The sequence below is a fragment of the Sus scrofa genome, chromosome 5 (assembly GCF_054392235.1).
Source record: "Sus scrofa isolate SSC_HxYL_T2T_F1_AM1 chromosome 5, Sscrofa_HxYL_maternal_Yorkshire_Landrace_v2.0, whole genome shotgun sequence".
Lineage (NCBI taxonomy): Eukaryota > Metazoa > Chordata > Mammalia > Artiodactyla > Suidae > Sus > Sus scrofa.
The window spans coordinates 9,255,757-9,276,996 of NC_139387.1; the positions used below are offsets into that span (position 1 = coordinate 9,255,757).

At 56.0% G+C, this 21,240-nt stretch overlaps 1 protein-coding gene across 7 annotated transcripts; it reads left to right on the top strand.

Annotated features, from left to right (window-relative positions):
* The first annotated feature begins 290 nt into the window (after window positions 1–290).
* SUN2 (Sad1 and UNC84 domain containing 2) lies at window positions 291–20,299 on the top strand. 7 transcript variants are annotated; one of them, XM_021091477.2, is made up of 19 exons: window positions 291–541; window positions 2,813–2,927; window positions 3,673–3,834; window positions 4,612–4,811; window positions 5,155–5,292; window positions 6,087–6,182; window positions 6,933–7,026; window positions 8,267–8,337; window positions 11,221–11,348; window positions 13,595–13,849; window positions 14,286–14,363; window positions 14,812–14,855; window positions 15,422–15,587; window positions 15,910–16,131; window positions 16,454–16,538; window positions 16,918–17,033; window positions 17,152–17,319; window positions 17,689–17,781; window positions 18,687–20,299. In XM_021091477.2, the coding sequence occupies exons 3-19, from the start codon at window positions 3,710–3,712 to the stop codon at window positions 18,798–18,800; spliced, it is 2,193 nt and encodes a 730-aa protein (XP_020947136.1). In that variant the 5' UTR covers window positions 291–541; window positions 2,813–2,927; window positions 3,673–3,709; the 3' UTR covers window positions 18,801–20,299. The 7 variants fall into 7 exon arrangements, with proteins under 7 accessions (XP_020947136.1, XP_020947138.1, XP_013843646.1 ...); XM_021091479.2 differs by having other exon boundaries at window positions 16,457–16,538; XM_021091478.2 differs by lacking the exon at window positions 291–541 and adding an exon at window positions 1,161–1,294.
* Window positions 20,300–21,240: the final 941 nt, after the last annotated feature.

Consider the following 21,240-nt stretch of genomic DNA (forward strand, 5'->3'; position numbering starts at 1 on the left):
GGCAAGCTGGGTGGGGTGAGGCGCACCACGCGGTGTTAGGAGAGGGCTCAGGTGTTTGGAGTCACCAGACCCGGAGTCAAGTGCGCGGTCAGGCGGGATATCGCCAGCTGCCAGGTGCTGCCCCCGGGCCGCGCCTCCCATGCGCGGACTCCTGTTTGGCCGCGCCCCGCCCGCGGGGCCCACGCGACGGGCGGGGCGAGCCGGGGCCTTTGTGTTCAAACCGCCCAATGGGCGTCGGCAATGGGCGGTGACGCGAGAGGGGCCTGGCCAATGAGCTGCGGACTGTCAGCGTTGACCGACAGGCGCACATATACACACTCGGCCACGCGCGCGCCGCCGGGTCCCACTCGCGCAGCGCGGTTCTGCGCGGGCCGCATTGTCCGTTCGCTCACCTCGTCCCGCCCCGAGGCTCCTCACCGCGCGCCCCGGGCTCGGGCGCCGACCGCCGCTCCCCGGATCCCAACGCAGTAAGGGGGCGCGCCCGGGAGGCGCGGCGGGCCTCGGACGCCCCCGGCTGTGCACCGAGCAGCGGCGGCAGCAGGTAACAGCCGGCCGTGGGCCTCTGGCGGGCGGACGCGCGGGGCGAGGGCGGTAGGCCAGCCTCGGCCGCCTCCTCGCGCGGCCCGGGCCCGGCCTGACCCCGGGGTCATCATCGGACCGCGCCGGCCAGTGCCGAGCTGCCCAGGCCTGGTTCTTCCTCTCCAGGCCAAGCTGGGCCAGGCTCCAGCCCCGCCCGGCGCACGCCCCTGGGCCGGTCGGGAAGGGCCAGCGCTGTGCCAAGGCTGCTCTGACTCATCTCCGCCGCCCGGCCCCCGCCCCCGAGACTGGCCGCCCCACTGGTCAGTCCGGAGGGCGGACGTCTTCCAGGCGGGACTCCCCCGGGCGGCACCTCCCCGGGAGGAGGCTGCCCCAAACCGGCCCAGGGCAGTGCCTGCGTTTTCTTGCTAGTCAGGCAGTTTCCAGGGACCAGCAGTTCTCTGCTTCTGCCGCCGCCTGTCAGAACTCTGGGAATAGGAGGAAGGCCCATTTTGCTTAGTTCTTAAAAAAAAAAAAAAAAAAAAAAAAAAACCAAACAAAAAGGGGGCGGGAGTGTGACTTAGAGCAGAGAGGCAGGGCAGGCGCGCGCTTGGTTAAAAAAAACCCGAAAAACAAACCTCCGCAGGGTCAGCCAGTAGGGAAGGAAGGGAGAAGGGAGTTAGCACCTGGAGCGTTTTACAGGTCCCACGAGTGTGAAAACGTCCCGCGGAGGATGCCCAAGATCTAGGTTAAGCCTGAAGACTGGATGGATACTGCGGTATGAGTTTGCGATGGGGCCAAGGAAAGGCGGCGCTGAGAAAAGGATGTGGTTCAGCTCAGAAGTGAAGAGGGATGTTTTATGTGAGGGTTTCTTAACTGATCATGTGTGGAGGGGGTGTCCGTTCTGTTATGCAAAATATTGAGCTCCTAGAGGCTCACTTCTTGTTTTGTTTTCTTTTGGAGGATGGAGCCTTGACCTTTTCACTCTTGTGAAACCCAGACTCGGTGGTAAACTGTTTTGTGACAGCAGAACCCTCCGGGGGAGACAAAAAGGCCCCTTCGCTAGGGTGGAGGCGGGTCCTGTCTGCTGAGGGTTTTCAACTCCCCCGCCCACCACACCTCCGCCTGAATATTTATTTGTATTCTTGCCAGCAGCAGCTTGAGATCTTTTGTGTGTGTGTGTGTGTGTGTGTGTGTGTGTGTGTGCGCACGCGCGCGCTTTAAACACATTGCTTGTTTCTGTCCCAGGGTGAAACCTTGGTCAATTTCTGCAGGGCAGGGTTAAGAAGAGGAGCTTGTGTGGGTATCTGGAGCTTTCAGTTGGGGAGGGCAGTAGTGGGGGTGAAATTACCTTATAAGGAACGGAGGATAGAGAGGGACCCAGCCAGCTTCCTGCTCTGGCAACTACGGATTGTTCCCTTTAGCAGCATTGGCTAAAACCAGGGAAAGATGCCAGCTGGGGATCCCACCTGCGAAGTCACCAATAAGACCAAGACACGAGGCTGCTTGTTTTTCAGAAGAGAACTTGGCAGAGTTCTCCAGCTGGACTAACCAGATCGGCTGGTTTCCATAGTCTTGAGTTGGGATGTGTTAGAGTGGCCACTGTAACAACCCTGGGGACTAGTACTTTAAGTATCAACCAGGAATATTAGAAGCGATAACCAGTTACAAGGACTAGGGACTCTTAAATGTGCCAAAGTATTACAGTGACTTTGTAAGAAGGGCTGGCAAAGGCAGCACGTTCAGATCCATCCCGTTGGTGATCTGAGGTTTTGAATGTGGGTTTCTAGAGCTGAAGGGTTTGTTAACCCGCCTTGTGTTGTAGAATGCTGCCTTTTGCCAGGTCCTTTCACTTTGGCCTCCTCTGAGTTCTTAGTAATTCCAGAGCCTTGGTTTCCCCCTCAGGTGCGGCTGGTAGGGAGTGAGGGTAATCCCCTACTGTAGCGCCACCTGTCTGTTCCGTTAGCAAATAATTGTCATGCAACAGCTCTGTAGACAGTCTATCCACAGTCTGTACTGAACATACTGGAGGCTACAAAAGACTCTAGCTGGGGCACAATAGCACGTTCCTGAAACAACTCGGAAGCTTTCTGGTGGAGTGGAAAAACCCAGACCCTGCGACTTGTCAGATCTGAGCTCAAACCCCAGCTCTGTCGCTTACCGGCTGGAAGGGTGTGGGCAGGTTACTGGTCGTCTCCGTGCCCCAGGTTCCTCCCTGGATCCTGAGGATCAGCAAGGAATGTGTGCACAGCCAGCACCTGGGAGGCATTTAACACCATGCTCACTGTCATCGCAGGAGGCACTGATGTTACAGCCCAATGATGGCTAATAGGATACGCATACAGAAGAAAGCTCTGGAGTCAGTTTGATTGGGGCCCTGAATCAGTAAATACAGCTGCCAGGAAAGGAACGTGAGTCCCATCTAAGGGAAACGGCTAGGAAAAAAAAAAAAAAACCAAAAAACAGGCACAGCTCTAGGGAGAGGGCAGTGTGGTGGGGTGGCTGGACTGGAGCGCCTGTGCAGGGCAGCACTGACGAAAGACATGCATTTAGCACCTGTGGCCTGCCTATCAGGTGCCACAGGCTCTGCCTCATGTCAGAGGTTGCAGAATTCTGAATTCTGGCTCCCACAGAGCTCGGCACCCAGTTAACTGAAAATTAGAAAATCCTGTGGAGGAGTTCCCATTGTGGCTGACTAGTATCCATGAGGATACGAGTTAACTTAACTCAGTGGGTTAAGGATCCAGCATTGCTGCAAGCTGTGGCATAGGCTGCAGACACAGCCTCGGATCGCGTGTTTTTGTGACTGTGGCATACGTAGGCCGGAAGCTGCAGCACTGATTCACCTCATAGCTTGGAAACTTCTATATATGCAGGTGCGGCCCTTTAAAAAAAAAAAAAAAAAAAGGGAAATGCTACGGGAAGTGCCATGAAAGAGGCTGCCAGGCCACTAAGTGAGCCTGAGGCTGAGTGTGGACAGCAGCAGGGCGGGTGGGGCTGGGATGTTTAATAAATGCCCCACCTTGGCCGCATCCCCTGCAGTCTGGTTGAATGCGCAGGGCTGATCTGTTCCCTGGGAGGCAGTGTCTTGTCTCCTCCCCTTGGGAGGGGCTGAGAACAGCCCCAAGCCTCCCGGGGCCTCCTTTCTCTCCCCAGACTCTCTTCAGGGGAAGGGACACCCTTCCACCTCATCATGTCTCGACGAAGCCAGCGCCTGACGCGCTTCTCCCAGGGTGATGACGACGGCGGCAGCAGCAGCAGTGGAGGGAGCTCGGTGATGGGGAGTCAGAGCACCCTGTTTAAAGACAGCCCTCTCAGGTAGGGCATGGCCACCCCTTCTCCGTGGATCACACTGACCCTCAGAGCGGACAGCTTGGGCGGTTTACCACGCAGCCTCTTCTGGTTGTGACCCCTGTGGGCAGAGGATCAGATGCCCGTGTCTCATCAAGGGGGACACTCCCGCCTGTGAGGATGCCAGGGCCCAGCGTGGCTTCTCTGGTTCAGAGAACAGGAAGTGGGGAGAGGCAGCTTCAAGAGTAAGCTAGGCTGGAAACCCCGAAACCGAGAGCGGGGTTCACAGAAACCCCCTCTGCTCAAGGCGGGTGTGCCAGTCTGGCCATCCTCCCCAGGCCCTGCCCGCATCCCCAGCGTCAGTAGGGCCTCAGCAGGGCCAGCGAAGCAGCTGAGGAGAGGACCAAGTCCCAGGGATGCACTAAGGCAGGCGCCCGCCTCATCCTGCCCCCACTGGCCGACCTGAGGCCGGGATGACAGCCCCCAAGGCGTTGACTGGCTCTGGAAGGCCAGGCTTTCCGTGGGTTGTGGAAATTACTAATCCTTTAGGAAGCATGAAACCCCACTGTGGTTTTGAAGTTAGGCCTGGGTTTGAATCCTGGCTCCATCACTGATGAGCTCCCCTAACTGCTTGGGAGATGTAGAGCTCACGGGCGCACAGACAGTGGCGGCTCTGCTCCGTCTGTTGTTGGTTGCCTAGCAACAAGGCGACCCCGCACAGCAGGAGGGCAGAGCCCGTGGCTGGCTGGGGCTGGCGGGGCTCACCTGCCTGCCCCCCTCTCCCTCCTGGCTGGCCGCCCACAGGACCTTGAAGAGGAAGTCCAGCAACGTGAAGCGTCTGTCCCCAGTGCCGCAGCTGGGCCCCTCCTCCGACGCGCACACCTACTACAGCGAGTCTGTGGTCAGGGAGTCCTACATCGGCAGCCCCCGGGCCGCCTCCCTCGCCGCCTCCCTCACCAGGGGCTCCATCCTCGACGACCAGCTGCGTGGCGACCCCTACTGGAGTGAGTGTCCCTAACCTTTGCTTCCTCTGGTCCAAACTCGGGCGGGGGGGGGGGGGGTGGTTCCCTACCCGCTGCTGGGCTAGAAGAGGGGCTCCCCATCTTCAGAAACCCTTGGATGAGCAGCCAATGTCTGAACCCACAGGCCCTTTTAGATGCTGAAGTAGCCGAGGAACGGGTCCCAGCTCAGCCTCCCTCGGACCCAGAGAGCTCGGGAGGGGCTAAGAGATTCCACCCACCTGTCAGAGATGCTCCTCAGGGTGTCCCCGGCAGTCCCCTCTGGGACCCCCCTCCCCGGAGCACCCCTGCCTCAGGGGACCCCTGCCCTGTGTTCTTCCCCCCTCAGGCGAGGACCTGCGGGTGAGGAGGAGGAGGGGCACCGGGGGCAGCGAGAGCAGCAAGATCAATGGGCTGGCGGAGGGCAAGGCCTCCGAGGACTTCCTCGGCTCCTCCTCGGGCTACTCTTCCGAGGATGACTACGTAGGTAGGCAACGCCCGCCCTCCCCAGCCTCGGGGAGGGGCTCCCCCAGGTTCCCGGGCTGCCGGGGAGGTAATGTGGGGCTGGGGAGGGCGCCCCAATAGCTTGCCACCGTGGTACTTTGAACCCAGGCCTGGGTGGCCCTCAGTGCTCGGGGCTGCGATGGCCCGGCCTCACAAGGCCTTGAGCAGCCTGTGGCCAGTCCCCCTGTTGAGCTTGTTTCCAGCAAGAGTTTTAACCTGGGGCTTCACACAGGAGGAGCTGGGTCCCGTGGGCCAGTTCTGAGCAGTGGTTGGAGGGATTGCCGATGGGGAGAGGGAGAGCAGAGTTCAAGGGAAGTAAAACTCAGAAACCCAGCATTTCATTCTGCCAGCGTTTACTGACCTGCTAGCTGCCAGCCTGTGTCACTCAAGGAAAATGACACGCAGTCTCAGCGCACAGTCTAGAGCCAGACAAGCAACAGTCTCCGTGTCCCAGAGTTCTTAGGAATGAACGCAGGAGTTCCCACTGTGGCTCAGCAGTAACGACCCCGACTGGTAACCATGAGGACTGAGGTTCGATCCTTGGCCTCACTCAGTGGGTTAAGGATCCAGCATTGCCATGGAGCTGTGGTGTAGGTTGAAGACAAGGCTCAGATCTGGTGTGGCTGTGGCTGTGGTGTTGGCCAGCAACTGCAGCTCCAATTTGACCCCTAGCTTGGGAACCTCCATATGCCTTGGGTGTGGCCCTAAAAAGCAAAAAAAAAAAAAAAAAAAGCAGTGAGGACAAACTGAGCTGGTTTCCTTTCCCCACCCCTGCAGGTTACTCCCAGACAGACCAGCGGGGTTCAGGTTCACGACTAAGGAATGCTGTCTCTCGGGTGGGCTCTTTGTTCTGGATGGTGGTCACTTCTCCAGGTGGGTGCTGGCTGCTCTGTGCACAATTGTTTCCACTCTCTGGCAGTCACTTTCACTCATCTCTCTGCGGTTGGGCATTCAGCTCATTACAAAAGATGGTAGGACCACCAGGGAAAGCTCATTCCAGAATGATCATTGTCGGAGTTCCCCTTATGGGTCAGCAGATTAAGAACCTGACTAGCATCCATGAGGATGCAGGTTTGATCCCTGGCCTCGCTCAGTGGGTTAAGGATCTGGCGTTGCCACAAGCTGTGGTGTAGGTCACGAATGCGGCTCGGATCTGGCATTGCTATGGCTGTGGTGTAGGCTGGCAGCTACAGCTCCAATTTGACCCCTAGTCTGGGAACCTCTATATGCCGTGGGTGCAGCTGTAAAAAGAAAACAACAAAAACCAGAATAATACTGAGAGGAGTTCCCTTGTGGAGCAGAGGATTAAGGATCCGGTGTTGTCGTTGCAGCAGCTCAGGTCACTGCTGTGGCAGGGGTTTGGTCCCTGGCCTCAAAACTTCCACATACCACCAATGTGGCCAAAGACCAAACAAAACCACCAGAATAATCCCTGAGAGCTAGGACCCATGGAAGCATTCTCGCTCAGAAGCTAGAAGGGGTGGGGGGTGTTGGCAGCAGGGCAGTGGGATTATAGGAACCCAGTAGCAAAGGACAGGACGGAGGTACCCTGGCAGCCAGGGTTGGGGTGGGGGCAGGAGGAGGCGGCTCAGGTGCCACTAGGCTCAATGGGACCTCTTCCAGGCCGGCTCTTCGGACTCCTGTACTGGTGGATCGGCACCACCTGGTACCGCCTGACCACAGCTGCCTCCCTCCTCGACGTCTTCGTCTTAACCAGGTGAGCGAGACTGACGAGAAATCGGGAGGGGCCGCAAAGCGTCTCAACCTGTATGTGGGTGGTTGTTTCTCCAAAGGCGTTTTTCCCGGTTTACTTGCAGCTTTTATTAGCCTGACGTGGGCCCCCGTGCCTGCCTGACAGAGGGCGGGACTGGGCCAGGTTTCGCTCCTTTGTTCCTTGATTCTGGAACACGGGCCCTTGTTTCTTCCTGGGCCCTTCCTGCTAAACGCCAGCCCAGCCACTGGGGAGTTGCAGACGAGCCCACCACACTCGAGCTGGCCGGGCTTTAGGCTCCAGCCCACATGCGGTGTTTCCCAGAACCTTCCGCTTCCTTCTGGGCCCTGCGGTGATCCAGACCCTCAGTGTTTGCCACTTGGTGTTCGAGAGCGTCGGATGGGCACTGCCTGAGGCGGAGGTGGTTTGTTGCCCATGCCCCCAACAGGCAGAGGCAGGATGTAGGAACTGGCCCTTGGGCAGCCGGGAAGTCTGGGTCCCTCGGGCCATAATCCTGGTTGGAGAAGGCAGCCACCTCCGCTAAGAAGAGGGCAGGGCAGGTAGTCTCACCCAGAAAGGCTCCTTGTTGTTTGTCTGTTTTTTTACGAACGTAACTTGTATTCTTCAATTCCATATACAGCAATAACGGTATGACCAATGGCATTCATGAACTTAGATTCAGAAACTAATGAAATGTTACATTAAAAGGAACAACATTTGAAAACACCCCCAAAGAAGATACACCTGTGTTAACATTTAGAAGAGGGACACAAAACAGGATACACTGTGTTCCCTAGAGCCACACTCCAGCCCCCACTATGGAGAAAGTTGACTGCTGGGTTTTGTTTTTTTTTTTAATTTTTTTTATTACCCAATTTATTACATTTATAGTTGTACTAAGGCTCCTTGTTTTTCTAAAAATATTGTTTAAGGAGGTTTTTTGTTCTTTTCTATATTTGCTTGCTTTAAAGACCTCTGTGTATGGAAGTTGAGGATATTCAGAGAGACCTTGGTATTTATTTTTAATAACATCAAGAAATTCACAGGGTCAGGATTATCCCCATCACTCCAAGCCCTGCAGGTAAAGCTCTAGTCTGGCCCTGGCAAAATGAGAGGCTGGAGGGTGTCCCCTCCACGTCCAGTTCAGCACTCAGGAGAAATATCTCGAGGGACTCCCTGGGGCCATCCAGAGGCCCTGGAGCCCTCCTAACGCCTCCGCCTCCCTTCTCCCTGTCCCGTGGTCCAGGCGCATCTCATCCCCCAAGACGTTCCTGTGGTTCCTTTTGCTCCTGCTGCTTCTGACCGGCCTGACCTACGGTGAGCTCACCCGCTGTCACCAGGGAGGGGTAGGACAAGAGCTTGTGGCCACGGGGCTGGCGAGCCATTGGGGCAGAGTATGGGCTGAGGCTGGTGCTGAGCAGAAACGTGAAACCTCGGAGTTTCTCTGTTGCGGTGGGTTAGGGATCCAACATTGTCACCGCAGCAGCTCCAGATGCTGCTGTGGCGCAGGCTGGATCCCTGGCCTAGGAATTTCCAAATGCTGTGGGCGCGACCCCCACCCCCCAAAAAAGAAGGAAAGAAATGTGAAGACGACAAACAAGGGAAGGAAGCAGGACAAGAGCGTCCGCCTGAGGCTGGGCAGCGTCCTGCGTGGCTCTCCTGGGTCCTCTGCTGCCGTGTTCTTCGGAGTCCAGTGGGTGGGAAGGGAAACGCTCTGACCCACCGATCGGGTCTTTGCTCTGGATTGCTGTGCTGGGCTGCCTGGCCTGACATGAGGCTGGAACGTGCCTTCCAGGAGCATTGGCATAAAAAGCAGAGACTCTGACACTGTTACTATTAGTGGGCATTTTCCCTCCATTCCAGATCCAGATGTAGTTTGCGTGAGTGAATTAACCGTTACATCAAGCTCCATCCTCAGCTGTCTTTAAGATCAAAACAAGGCAGTAGGAAAGCAGAGTAAGAGCCCCTTTTTGCACTGATACCTGTTAGCTGCAGGAGGCTCTACCTTGCTCAGATCCCCAACATTGAACTTGCACGCTTTTGACAAAGTTGGAATTGTTAGATTCAAATGTTTTGTGTTCAGTTTTTGATTTGACAATTTCATACGAGTTTCACAATTTTATCTGAGTTGCCTCTATGGCCCCCAGGCTCAGTTTTACCAATTTTATGATTAAAGACCATGCTTTATTTTTTAAGAGTGGTTTTATAGGTCTCGCATCTACTCAGGTTGTTTCTTCAGTTTATGCCAAGCTAGAACATTCTTCCAAGCATCGAATCCCTTTTTGGTTCCTGCTACAAGGACAACTTGCTCATATCCAGTGGAAACTGGGCATCACCCTTAAAATAACAACCACCATTTGTAATTTTAGAGTGTTTTTGCTCAGGAGGCACATGTTACTTTGGTTTGTTTCACCATCCTGCTGTGGGGTTGGGGATGGCGAGGTCGTGCTGGCGAGCTGAGGTGATGCACGCAGAAGGGCTGACAGGCAGAGGGGGTGGGGTTGACCAGTTCAGGCGGTGCAGTAAGCTAAGGCTGTCCCAAGGGTCTGACTTAAAGCCTGGTGGTCATAGGCTTCCCATGGCATCTGCTCAAGGCTGACAGTTGAGTGGCAAGTGTGGCATTTTATCAGGACAGAGACCCCTCAGCTACTATGGCTTTTTTCAGGCGCCATCACCCCCACATGGACACACACACAAGTGCACATGTGCATGTGCACAGGTCAGGAGTGAGTGCATCACAAACAGGCAGGTGGCCCCTAAAGCAAGATGCAGATATCTCTGTGTGTGCCTGCAGCCTTGTGCTCTGGGCCAGGGCTGAGGAAGCCTCTCTTAGCAGGTAGATTCTGTTTCAGTGATTCTAACTATGGCAGCCCATTAGAATTACCTGGGGAGGTTTTTTGGTTTTTTTTTTTTTTTTTTTTTTTTTTTGCTACACCCACAACATGCAGAAGTTTCCTGGCCAGAGATGGAACCCAAGCCACTGCAATGACCATGCCAGATCCTTAACCTGCTGAGCCATCAGGGAAATCCTCCATGGGAGCTTTCAAGTGCCTCCATGGTGGAGTTCCCATCGTGGCTCAGTGGTAATGAACCTGACTAGTCTCCATGAGGATGTGGGTTCAATCCCTGGCCTCACTCAGTTGGTTAGGGGTCCAGCATTGGCGTGAGCTGCAGTGTAGGTTGCAGATGCGGTTCGGATCCTTTACTGCCATGGCTGTGGCAAGGGGTCTGATTTGACCCCTATCCTGGGAACTTCCAATGCCACAGATGTGGCCCTAAAAAGTAGAAGGGAGAAAAAAAAAAAACAAAACTCAAAAAACCTCCTGTATGGAGCTCTCACTGTGGCTCAGTGGGTTAAAGACCCGGCGTCATCTCCATGAGGATGCAGGTTTGATCCCTGGCCTCACTCAGTGGGTTAAGGATCTGGTGTTGCCCAAACTGTGGTGTAGGTCACAGATGTGGCTCAGTCTGGCGTTGCTGTGGCAGTGGTGTAGGCCAGCAGCTACAGCTCCAATTCAATCCCTAGCCTGGGAACTTCCATATGCCGCAGGGGTGGCCCTAAAAAGAAAAATAAATAAAAGCTCCCCCCCAAAAAACTCCTCTATGGAGGGATCCTGCAGACCCACCCTTTGCAGGGTGGGGCCAGACACTGTTTTAAAAGCTCCCTGGGGAGTTCCCATCATGGCTCAGTTGAAACAAATCTGACTAGCATCCATGAGGACGCAGGTTCGATCCCTGGCCTCGCTCAGTGGGTTAAGGATCTGGCGTGGCTGTGGCGTAGGCCGGCAGGTGTAGCTCCAGTTCGACCCCTAGCCTGGGAAGATCCATATGCCACAGGTGCGGCCCTTAAAGGACACACACACACAAACAAAAGCTCCCTGGGTGATTCTGATGGACAGTCTGGACTGAGAGCCACCACCAGGGCCTCTGGGTTCTCCCCAGCTTATTACAGCCTTCCTGCCAGCTTTGCCGTCTACAGAAAGGTACAGACTTCCCAGTGGATGTGAGAATGCCTGAACTCTGGGACCGTTAGGTGGAGCTTGCTGCCTCGGAGAGTCGAGGGAACCTCTGTTCCTCCCGCCTTCTGGCAGGAACAAGGCTCCTTCTGCTGATGGGCCGCATGGATGAGCTGCGGTCCTGGCCGGCATGCCTGCTCGCTGGGGCCCTGGCCCAGGTAACCGCCCTTTTCCCTGTGTGCAGGAGCGTGGTATTTCTACCCCTATGGACTGCAGATGTTCCACCCTGCCGTGGTTTCCTGGTGGGCCTCGAAGGGCAGCGGCGGGCAGCATGAGGTGTGGGCGTCCAGAGACTCGTCCCCACATTTCCAGGTGAGCATCTTAGCCAGGGTTGCAGGCTCCACCTCAGCCTGTATTTGCCCTTGAAGTCCCTGCCCTTCCTCCTCGCACATGAGGCGGAGAGGCGCTGCCTTGTTGCCCAGAGTGCTCCTTTTTCTACTGTTTGGGACGCAGGTGTTGGGAGGATGGTTTGGCCTGCACTTAAATATGACTCAGAACTGTCCACAAGGTAGTTGTCATTCTAAGAAGCACAACAGAAGGAGAGAAATGGGATTGTCTTGGCTTCTTTGATCCTGTGTAATACAATTTTATGTTTACTGGGTCTGTGAGTCAGATATTAGCCTAATCAGTTACTACAGATAAGCCACCCCCAAAATCACTGCCTTAAATGTACCAGCAGGAGTTCTGTTGTGGCGCAGCAGAAAAGTTCAATCCCTGGCCTTGCTCAGTGGGTTAATGATCTGGCATTGCCATGAGCTCTGGTATAGGTCACAGACTCGACCTGGATCCAGGGTTTCTGTGGCTGTGGTGTAGGCTAGCAGCAGCTCCAATTAGCCCCCTAACCTGGGAACCTCCATATGCTGAGGGTGCTGCCCTAAACAGCAGAAAAAAAAAAAAAAAGTACTAGCATATGGGAGTTCTCTGGTGGCCTAAAGGTTAAGGATTCTGTGTCGTCACTGCTATAATTCAGGTTTGATCCCTGGCCTGGGAATTTTTGCATGCTGCAGGTGCAACCTAAAAGGAAAAAAGTACCAGCGTAGGATTAGCTGATGATGAACCTGTAGGTCCTCTGGGTGGCTCTTCTGGTCTGAGCAAGGTCGGCTGATCTTGGCTGGGCCCCTTCGTGTCTGCGGTTGACTTGTCCAGTAGGCAAGCCTGGGCTTGTTCTCATGGCAGCCGGGCAGGGTTCCAGGAGAGTGGAATCAGGCCAGGCCCTGAGGCCTAGACTCATAAACCAGCACATTGTCACCTCCGCCCTGTGCTACTGGCCAAAGCAAATCCCAGAGCCAGGCCAGGTTCAAGAGGGAAGTAGACTCTACCTTTCCATGGGATCACCTGCAAAGCCACGTTGCAGAGGGCGCAGGCACAGGGAGGGGGCAGGACAGTGGCTGTTTTTGCACTCTGCCAGAGGCCAAAGTTGGAGCAGATCTCGGCTGTGCCCTCAAGAAGCCTGCAGCCCAGTGAGGGGTGATGGACACACAAACAACAGGGTGTGGGGGGTGCAGAGAGAAGGGGGAGCGGGGGGGAGAGAGAGAAGAGTGTGTGTGTGTCTTGGAGTCCAGGATAAAAATGCAGAACTCTTTGTTCCCTAATTATAGTTATATGAACTTTGCATCCTGCTGAATTTAATTTGGTATCACATTTTAAACCATTTATTTTCGTGGATATTATTTTCCTCACCATGATCTTATTATTTCACAAAATAATGACATGTTCTGGCATCTTTAACTATTAGTAAAGACATTAAATAAAATTCTGTTTCAGGACTATCTTTTCTGTAAAATAGGGGAAGTAAAGAATGAGCGTATCTTTGTATTTGCTTTCATTTGCATAAAGACCCTAATAAAAATAGTTGTCTGGTTTGGGAAGGGTTGCTGGTGAAGGGACTGAGTGAATGGGGGCAAAGGTCAGGAGGGTGACACTTTTTTTTTTTCCTTTTTTGGCCGCCCTGTGGCATATGGAGTTTCTGGGCCAGGAATCGTATTCAAGCTGCCTCTGTGGCAATGCTAGATCCTTAACCCACTGAGGTGGGCCAGGGATCAAACCCATGCCCCAGTGCTTCCAAGATACTGCTGATTCCATTGCGCCACATTGGGAACTCCAGGAGGATGCCTTCTTGCTATTTGTCTACTTTATGAGTCATGCAAATACTGCCTCAAAAAATGGAATTTTTGAAAATCAGAAGCCCGGGAGTCCTCATTGTGGCTCAGGAGGTTACGAACCCAACTAGTGTGCTTGAGGATGCAGGTCTGATCCCTGGCCCAGCACTGTGGGTTAAGGATCTGGCATTGCCGTGATCTGTGGTGAAGGCCAGCAGCTGCAGCTCTGATTCGACCCCTAGCCTGGGAACCTCCATATGCCGCAGGTGTGGCCTAAAAAGCAGAGAAAAAAAAAAATCAGAAGCCCAACTTCTGTACCAAGTAGGCTCCTGCCTTTAAATTGAGTCTATGTTTTATAATTTCATTTGGGTGGTACTGGGATTCTCTTCCCTTTCTCTTGAGGAAGCTCTGTTGTCCTAAGTCCCTCACCTTTGAGGCTTTTCCCTCCCTCCCTGCCAGGCTGAGCAGCGCATTCTGTCCCGGGTACACTCTCTGGAGCGGCGCCTGGAAGCTCTTGCTGCCGAGTTTTCCTCCAACTGGCAGAAGGAGGCCCTGCGGCTGGAACGTTTGGAGCTGCGGCAAGGAGCTGGGGGGCAGGGAGGTAGCGGTGGCCTGAGCCAGGAGGACACGCTGGCGCTCCTGGAGGGGCTGGTGAGCCGCCGCGAGGCCGCACTGAAGGAGGACTTCCGCAGGGACACCGCTGCTCAGATCCAGGTGAGGAAGAGGAGCTGAGGGGCCCGCGTGGGTGACATCCTGGGTGATGGGGGGGCGGTGAGGCCCTGCACCCCCACATAGGAGGGAGGCAGCAGTGTGCCCCTGGGTCAGACAGCTCCACCCCTCGGCGGACACTCGCCTTCTCTAGGCCTTTGTCTCCTCCGCTTTAACATGGAGACACTTGCTGCCCCTGGTTGAGAGAACACGAGATGGTAGTGTGCCTGGCACAGTGCCCACATGGGTGTGGCACACTGTAAGGTGTGCAAAGATCAAGAGCCTTGCATGTTTCCAGGAAGCACTGTAGCAGGAAGGCCAGGAGCTGAAATTGGCAAATCAAACAGGCCTGGTTTGAAATCCGGTCCCTCACTTAGCGGCTGTAAGTGGCCCTCTGAGCAGGACTCAGTAAAGCGCTCAGCCTCTGTCCTCTGCCTGATAGGAAGAACTAGGCACCCTGAGGACAGAGCATCAACAGGACTCAGAAGACCTCTTCAGGAAGATTGTCCAGGCCTCCCAGGTTGGTGGGCTTGGGGGCACTTGGGGCTCAGGTGAGGCCCTGATCCAGGTCGTCTGTCTGTTCTTGGGCTGAGAGAGGCACCTTGGCCCCGAAGGGTGTGCTTAGACATAGAATGGGGAGAAGGGTGTGTAGTCTCCTGACTTCTGCTTGAACTGGGCTGGAACGCTCTGCAGAGATACCCGGGAGCTGGCCTAGGACAGGAAGGGCCACTTTCCGGAGGCCTGGTGTGCTGGATATAACATGCCGAGTGAAGGCGCGAACACGTGAACACCTCGGCACCTTAGATAAGGGGCGAAAGTGCCTTGAGGTCCTTGATGTTTACTGGAACAGCCGGAGGCCCTGGGGCGAGGATGGGGTTAAGCAGAGACCCTAAAGAGAACAGATCCTGTTCAGGACTGACTGGAAGAGCCTGACTTTTCTTATACCGGTCCCTTCTTCCTGCTTATAGGAGTCTGAGGCTCGACTCCAGCAGCTGAGGTCTGAGTGGCAAAGGTAAGGGGGGCACCGCCATCTGGCCTGAGCCTGCCCTTCCCCTCCCTTCTCTCACTGCCAGACGGGACCAGGGAGCAGAGCCCCAGGGCAGAGTTCCAATTGTGTTCCTAGCAGAGGGAGATGGCAGAAGCCTAGCTCAGGACCACCTGCTCACAGCCGTCCTTGAGGTGCACTGGAGTGGTGCAGGGTTGTGGGCACTGCAAGAGAATTGGGATTCATGGGTTCATTTATAGACATACCATCTTTTCTATACAACCTCATGCCAGCTGCCTTCCCATGCCCCAGGCATCTGGATTTGTGGAGGATGGGAGAGGCGAGGCAGAGTGAATTAGGGATCTTGGCTTAGAAAGGGGGGGTGGGCTAAGGATAGGCAAGCCAGGTCTCATAGGCACTGGAGCTGTGGTCTAGAGCCAGAACCTCCAAGTGCAGGCCTGGCACTCACTTGTGTGGGCGGGCCTTGACTAAAACGTCAGGTACCAACTAGGGGCTCCTCTGGTTTTCCTCAGCATAGCCTCCCCACTCACTGCAGAGTCAGCCGAGGCTTACTCTTCTTTCTTTGGGAGTAGGATGACCCAGGAGTCCTTCCAGGAGAACTCCATGAAGGAGCTGGGGCGGCTGGAGGGCCAGCTGGCTGCCCTGCGGCAGGAGCTGGCGGCCCTGACGCTGAAGCAGAGCTCGGTGGAGGACCAAGTCGGCCTGCTGCCCCAGCAGCTCCAGGCCGTGAGGGACGATGTGAGTTGGAACTATCCAAGTCCCCTGCTGAACATACCGCCTCTGACCCAGTCCTAGGAGGCTGCACGGCAAAGAGCCTCTTGCCCTGTGGCTTGGTAGTTCCGCAAGCCCCCTGTGTTCTGGGCTCAGCCCAGAGGCTGGCTTTGTCAGAAATTCTTCCTGCTTTCTCATTATCGTGGGGGGTTGTTCATAGCTCTTTGCTTCTCGTGGCCTGATGAGGCACGTGCTGGCTTTCCCCTCGCAGGCTATACTCGCTCCCTGTCCCCTCCCTGCTGTGTGGGGCAGCTTCCACTGTCCCCTTGAGCCTTTTTTGGGTTCCTAGGTGGAGTCTCAGTTCCCTGCCTGGGTCAGTCAGTTCCTCCTTCGAGGTGGGGGAACCCGCACTGGGCTCCTTCAGCGAGAGGAGATGCAAGCTCAGCTGCAGGAGCTGGAGAGCAAGATCCTCGCCCACGTGGCTGAGATGCAGGGCAAGTCGGCGAGGGAGGCTGTGGCCAGCCTGGGGCTGACGCTGCAGAAGGAAGGCGTGATTGGGGTGACAGAGGAGGTGAGGATTGCATGTTCCCACCCCCAGTGGCTGATCCACCCAACACATACACACTGTTCTCCTCCCTGGGAGCTGCAGACCTGCACATTCCCACACTGCCAGCTCCTGGCTGTTTCCAGGACCTAAGTGACACTTGGGAGGCTCCAGTGTTTGCTTTGGGGCTGGTGTGGGAGGGCAGAGGTACACCTGGGCAAGTGGCACATGTCTGGACACCAGTGTGGTGCAGGCATAGGAGGGCTCAGTCCAAGGGTCCCGGGCCCCCATCAGCAGGAGTGTGGATGAGTCAGCTTCCCATCACGGCTGCTCTGGGTCCCTGTTTTAGCAGGTGCACCGCATTGTAAAGCAGGCTCTGAAGCGCTACAGCGAGGACCGCATCGGGATGGTGGACTACGCTCTGGAGTCTGGAGGTGTGCACACACCCCTTTCCTTTGCCGGGCCCCTTCCCCTCACTGGCAGGCCCCCTGGATCTGCTGGGGCCGTCGTGGTGCTAGGCAGGCAGGACTTGAGGTCAGCAGAAATCGCCTGACCCAGGACTCACCACAAAGGCGAGTGACCACTTGAGGGAAGTGGGGGTGTACTGAGCACCAACATCCCTGGCCACGGAGAGGAAGCTGCTTACAGCTGCACCATGGTCTGGGTCAGGCGTAAGGACCAGTCCTTTGAGAAGGGGACATGCAGTAGGTAGCAGCCCCTCTTCAGGTTCTCTTAGCTGGCGAGCTGAGCTGGTTGGGTTTCTGTTGCCTGCTGTCTCCAGCCCCAGGTACCACCTTTTCTTTCCTGTCTCAGGGGCCAGTGTTATCAGTACCCGATGTTCTGAGACCTACGAGACCAAGACGGCCCTCCTCAGCCTCTTTGGCATCCCCCTGTGGTACCACTCCCAGTCTCCCCGAGTCATTCTCCAGGTAGGCACCCAGTGATGGCAACAGTGGGTCCCTGTCCCACCCCAGGTCAGGGAGAGCTGTGCTGAGGGCGGGCTCCTTGTCACCTGCCATGTGCTGACCCAGTTGTCTTCCCTTCCAGCCAGATGTGCACCCAGGCAACTGCTGGGCCTTCCAGGGGCCCCAGGGCTTTGCTGTGGTTCGCCTTTCTGCCCGTATCCGCCCCACTGCTGTCACCTTAGAGCATGTGCCTAAATCCTTGTCACCCAACAGCACCATCTCCAGTGCCCCCAAGGACTTTGCCATCTTTGTGAGTAGCCCACCTGGGGGCAGTGGGGGTGGGGGTACAGGGGCTGTAGGAGGACCCTGTGGGTCTCTACTGAGGATAAAGTTGGGATCATTTATTGATTGGGAAGGGAGCAGAGATGGAAGAGGAGCCCCAGGGTGGGAAGTGGCACTTTGACCTGTTATCTTAGGCTGCAGAGGAAGAAACTGAGGCCTAAGGGATTAAGCGACTTGTCACAAATCACACAGCAGCCCTGTGCCCAGAGCTCAGGCCCTTTGCAGTCCTCCAGGAGGCCGGGACCTGCCCTCTCCCCTCCGAGTGGGAGGGAAGGCCCTCCTCCCTGGGGCCTGTGTCTAAGAGCAGGCTCTTCCCTCCATCCTTCCCACTCTCCAGGGGTTTCAGGAAGACCTGCAGCAGGAGGGGACACTCCTCGGCCAGTTCACCTATGACCAGGATGGGGAGCCCATTCAGACGTTTTATTTTCAGGTATGGAATTCTGTTCTGCTAGCAGAGGTGCCGTACTTACTTTCCCATCCATTCTGCAGACGTTTTCTGAGTACTCAGTCCGTGCCAATCACTGGGGGTTCTAAGTGAGAAGCCACGACCCTGCCTACCCACAGCTCGAGGTCCAGAATAGAGACAACTGACCAAGTGGTGTGGGAGGGGTGCCAGGTAGATGTCAGCTCAGGGGAGGGCCCCTTCCAGATGGGGAGTGTAGGGGAAGGCTGCCGGGAAGGCCCAGCTGGGCCTCAGGCAGCGCAGCGTGGCTGGAGCACCGACAGAGGGGCCTCTTGCCTTAACTTGCTGGGGCATCAGTCTCTCAGGCCCTTGTTCGAAATAATAGATTCCCAGGCTCCAGCCCAGGTGAGTCTGTGGCAGGTGGCTTGAGAGCCACACCAGGGGAGTTCTCGTGTGAGGAACCGGGTGAGGTGGAGAAGGGACAGAGGCAGGCGTGGCCACCAGGCCAAAGAATTTCAGCCCTCAGCTGATAATGAGCGTACAAGACAGAGGCTGGCTGAAACTTGAGAAAGGAGAAATTACGTTTGAGAGTAAAGGAATTCTTTTTCAACATCAAGATATATCAAACCCTCTATGAAGGCAGTTCACTGTCAAGAAGAGCTCCTGTGGATTTATCCCAATTTGGGATGAATCGTGCTGGTGTGGCTGTGGGCTGGGCCTAGTGCAGCCTTATGCAGTGGTGGCCCCTGCAGGACCTCTGGGGCCCCCTGGCTCACCAGCTAGGAACTCTCTTCCAGGGCCTGAGGCCAGGAGCTCTCAAGTCCACCTCCCTGCAGAAGCCTGAGAGGTGCTGGGGGTGGGGGCGTCTGACCCTGGTTGTGGCTGTCTCCTCACTGAGTCTGAGAACTCTTCCCCATTCTTTCTCTGCCCAGAACCCCAAAATGGCCACGTACCAGGTGGTGGAGCTGCGGATCCTGACTAACTGGGGCCACCCCGAGTACACCTGCATCTACCGCTTCAGGGTGCACGGGGAACCTGCCCACTAGGCCTCCTCGGTGCTGCCTCCAGGCAGCGGGGGGGCCAGCTCCTCTGGCCTGTGCCCCCTTCTCTGGGGGTAGGTGAGCAGCACCTCTGCCACTTTCCCCACACGCTTGACGCGCGCTGACTTCCAGGAGCAAGAAAGAGCCCCAGGCCCAGCGGAGATGAGAAAGAACATGCAGGCTTTCCTGAGCGGCGGGCGGCGGGCTCCAGCGGCTCCTTTCAGTCTTTGCTCTGTGCCTGCCAGGACCGGGCGTCTACTCCTCCCTCCTGGAGGGTGTATATATGTAGCATGTTGTGGGGAATTGAAGCAGGGAGAGAAGGGTGAGTGCGTGTGTTCCAGCAAAGGCGGCTGAGACCTGCCTGCCCCTTGCCCCTGGGAGAGGGGCTGGCACCTAGGGAGCTGCACAAATGAAGCAGGTGCCAAAGCCGTGGGTGAAAAAGGCCAGGGCCTGAGGCAGCTGAACTGTCCCCCTCCCGAGGCAGGGAAGGGAGGCCTCCTGGGAGGAGGGTACTCAGGGTGCAAACTGGGACTAGTCCCCAGACAGGATGAGAGGGCCGCTGGGCTCCTCCAGAAAGCTAGTGCCATCAGTCTAGGGGAGGGTGGCCCACAGGGTTCCTGAAAGGCTCCTACACACTGTTTGTCCTGGGTCAGAGTGGGTCATGGGGCCTCTTGTGCTCCAGAAGGTCTGGCTCCTGTGAGCCTCTGGGGTGCTGTAGGATTCTCCTCGGCTGGGTAGTTGCTTTCTCTCCTGATGCTGGGCCTGCCTGTGCCCCACAGCAAGCTTGCCACCTTTCCCCAGGGTGCAGGAAACTAGACCTATCCTTCAAGGCCATAAACATCTAGGTCAGCCAGCAGTGTGGGGAGCAGTCCTGGCCTCTTGTGGTGGCGACATTCAGGGTGTCGCAGCAGGAGGTGGTCTGTCTACACTGTTGGCCCTACCTCCCCCATCAAGCCCCTGATATAAGAGGCTCCTAGCTCTCAGCCACCCCCTTGGGACACTCTCAGCTCCTTGCTCAAGTCTGTTTCTATTCTGACTCATTTTCTAGGGGCAGTCAGGGATAGGGGGCTGGGTAAGGAGGGCGGGGGCTTTTGGAACAGCAGGCCCGGCTGTATTATGTATCTATTTTTCAAGGTCTGTTTTTTAACTGAAAAGCTACTGGCTTGATTTCTAGCCCCGTTCTGTGGGGCACCGGGTGATTTCAGTCACTTGTAACCTGGCTGCCTCAAGGGCCTTGGGCACCTGCTCTGACTGTATGGTTCACTCTGGCCGGTGGGGAGGGGGTGGGAAGGGCTGCTGCGCAGGTGGGTGCCCCGTGTGGGTTCCTAGAGGACGGAGCCCGAGTGCCGGCCATCCTGGGGTCTCCAGCACTAGCGTCTGACCGCGACAACCAGGTTTTGTTTGCGCTCTCCTGTCACAAATGCTGCACTATTGGTTCTTAATTTTTTTAAATCTCCAGATTCTAATTTATGCCTATGCAAAAAATAAATTATGCCCAGGGTTAATGGAGTGTGCGGTTTTTATCTGGCCTTGCAGAGGGACTCTGCTCTTGGGAAAACAAATTCTCAGCCACAACCATGCCCCAAAGACTTACTCCTAAGCTTTAGAAACCCAAGCCTCTCAGCTAAACCCCAGCCATGATGGGAGGTGAGGCAGAGCCTGTTGCCCTGACTCTGGGCTCCAGGGTTGACAGGAAGAGAAGGGAGGTGGCTTTATGAGCCATCCCTGATGTCCCATTATGAAGCAGAAGGCTTTTCCTGTGTCTCAGTGCCATTCGAGCAGAAGGCAGAAAAAGGTACCTACTTCACTACTAAGCCTGTCCACTGCCAGTGTGGCGATCCCCTTCCGTGGGAATCAGACACTTACTTGTTCCTTGTACCCGTGCTGGTCTGGGACAAGGTGGGTCCCCTGAAGAGCCAGAATTTGCCAGTTCAGGGGGCAGGTCCTGGCCCTTCCCCACAAATCTCTCCCCTGATTTAGTGCCTCCAGGGAGCAGGTGGAAGGGCCAGGGCCAGCTCCCCAGGTGGACTCTCAATACACGCTTCTCCTCCTGACCCAGGGCTGGGCCCCATCACAGCTGAGAAAATAAAGGAACAGGTCAGTAGGGAGAAGTCTGGGGATAAACCGCTATAGCAGAGGGTATCAAGTGAACCAGTTACTCAAGCCCTCAACTCCCTGCGCTGGCAAAGAGCTCACCCCCCAGCAACTGCTTGCTTCATCGCCCCCTATTTCACTCAACACCTGCACTGCATCTTTTAACAAAGGAGATATCCCTGTGCGGCACCAGTAAACCAGTGCCAGGGACCTGGCACATAATGGGCAGCGCTCAGGGCCTCTGCTCATGCCCTCAGGCCTGTCTGCACAACTCAAATCTCAAGGGCCACTCATGACACAACCCTCACGCATTCACTCCATGGTCTGTCCCAAGACCCCAGTCAAACCTGTT

Bases quoted from the DNA above. Each gene is read 5' to 3' on its own strand.
- SUN2 (XM_021091477.2), top strand. From the start codon at position 3,710: ATGTCTCGACGAAGCCAGCGCCTGACGCGCTTCTCCCAGGGTGATGAC. The intron at 14,856-15,421 runs GTAAGGGGGGCA...CTTTGGGAGTAG, and splicing joins CTGAGGTCTGAGTGGCAAAG to GATGACCCAGGAGTCCTTCC. The intron at 15,588-15,909 runs GTGAGTTGGAAC...TTGGGTTCCTAG, and splicing joins TCCAGGCCGTGAGGGACGAT to GTGGAGTCTCAGTTCCCTGC.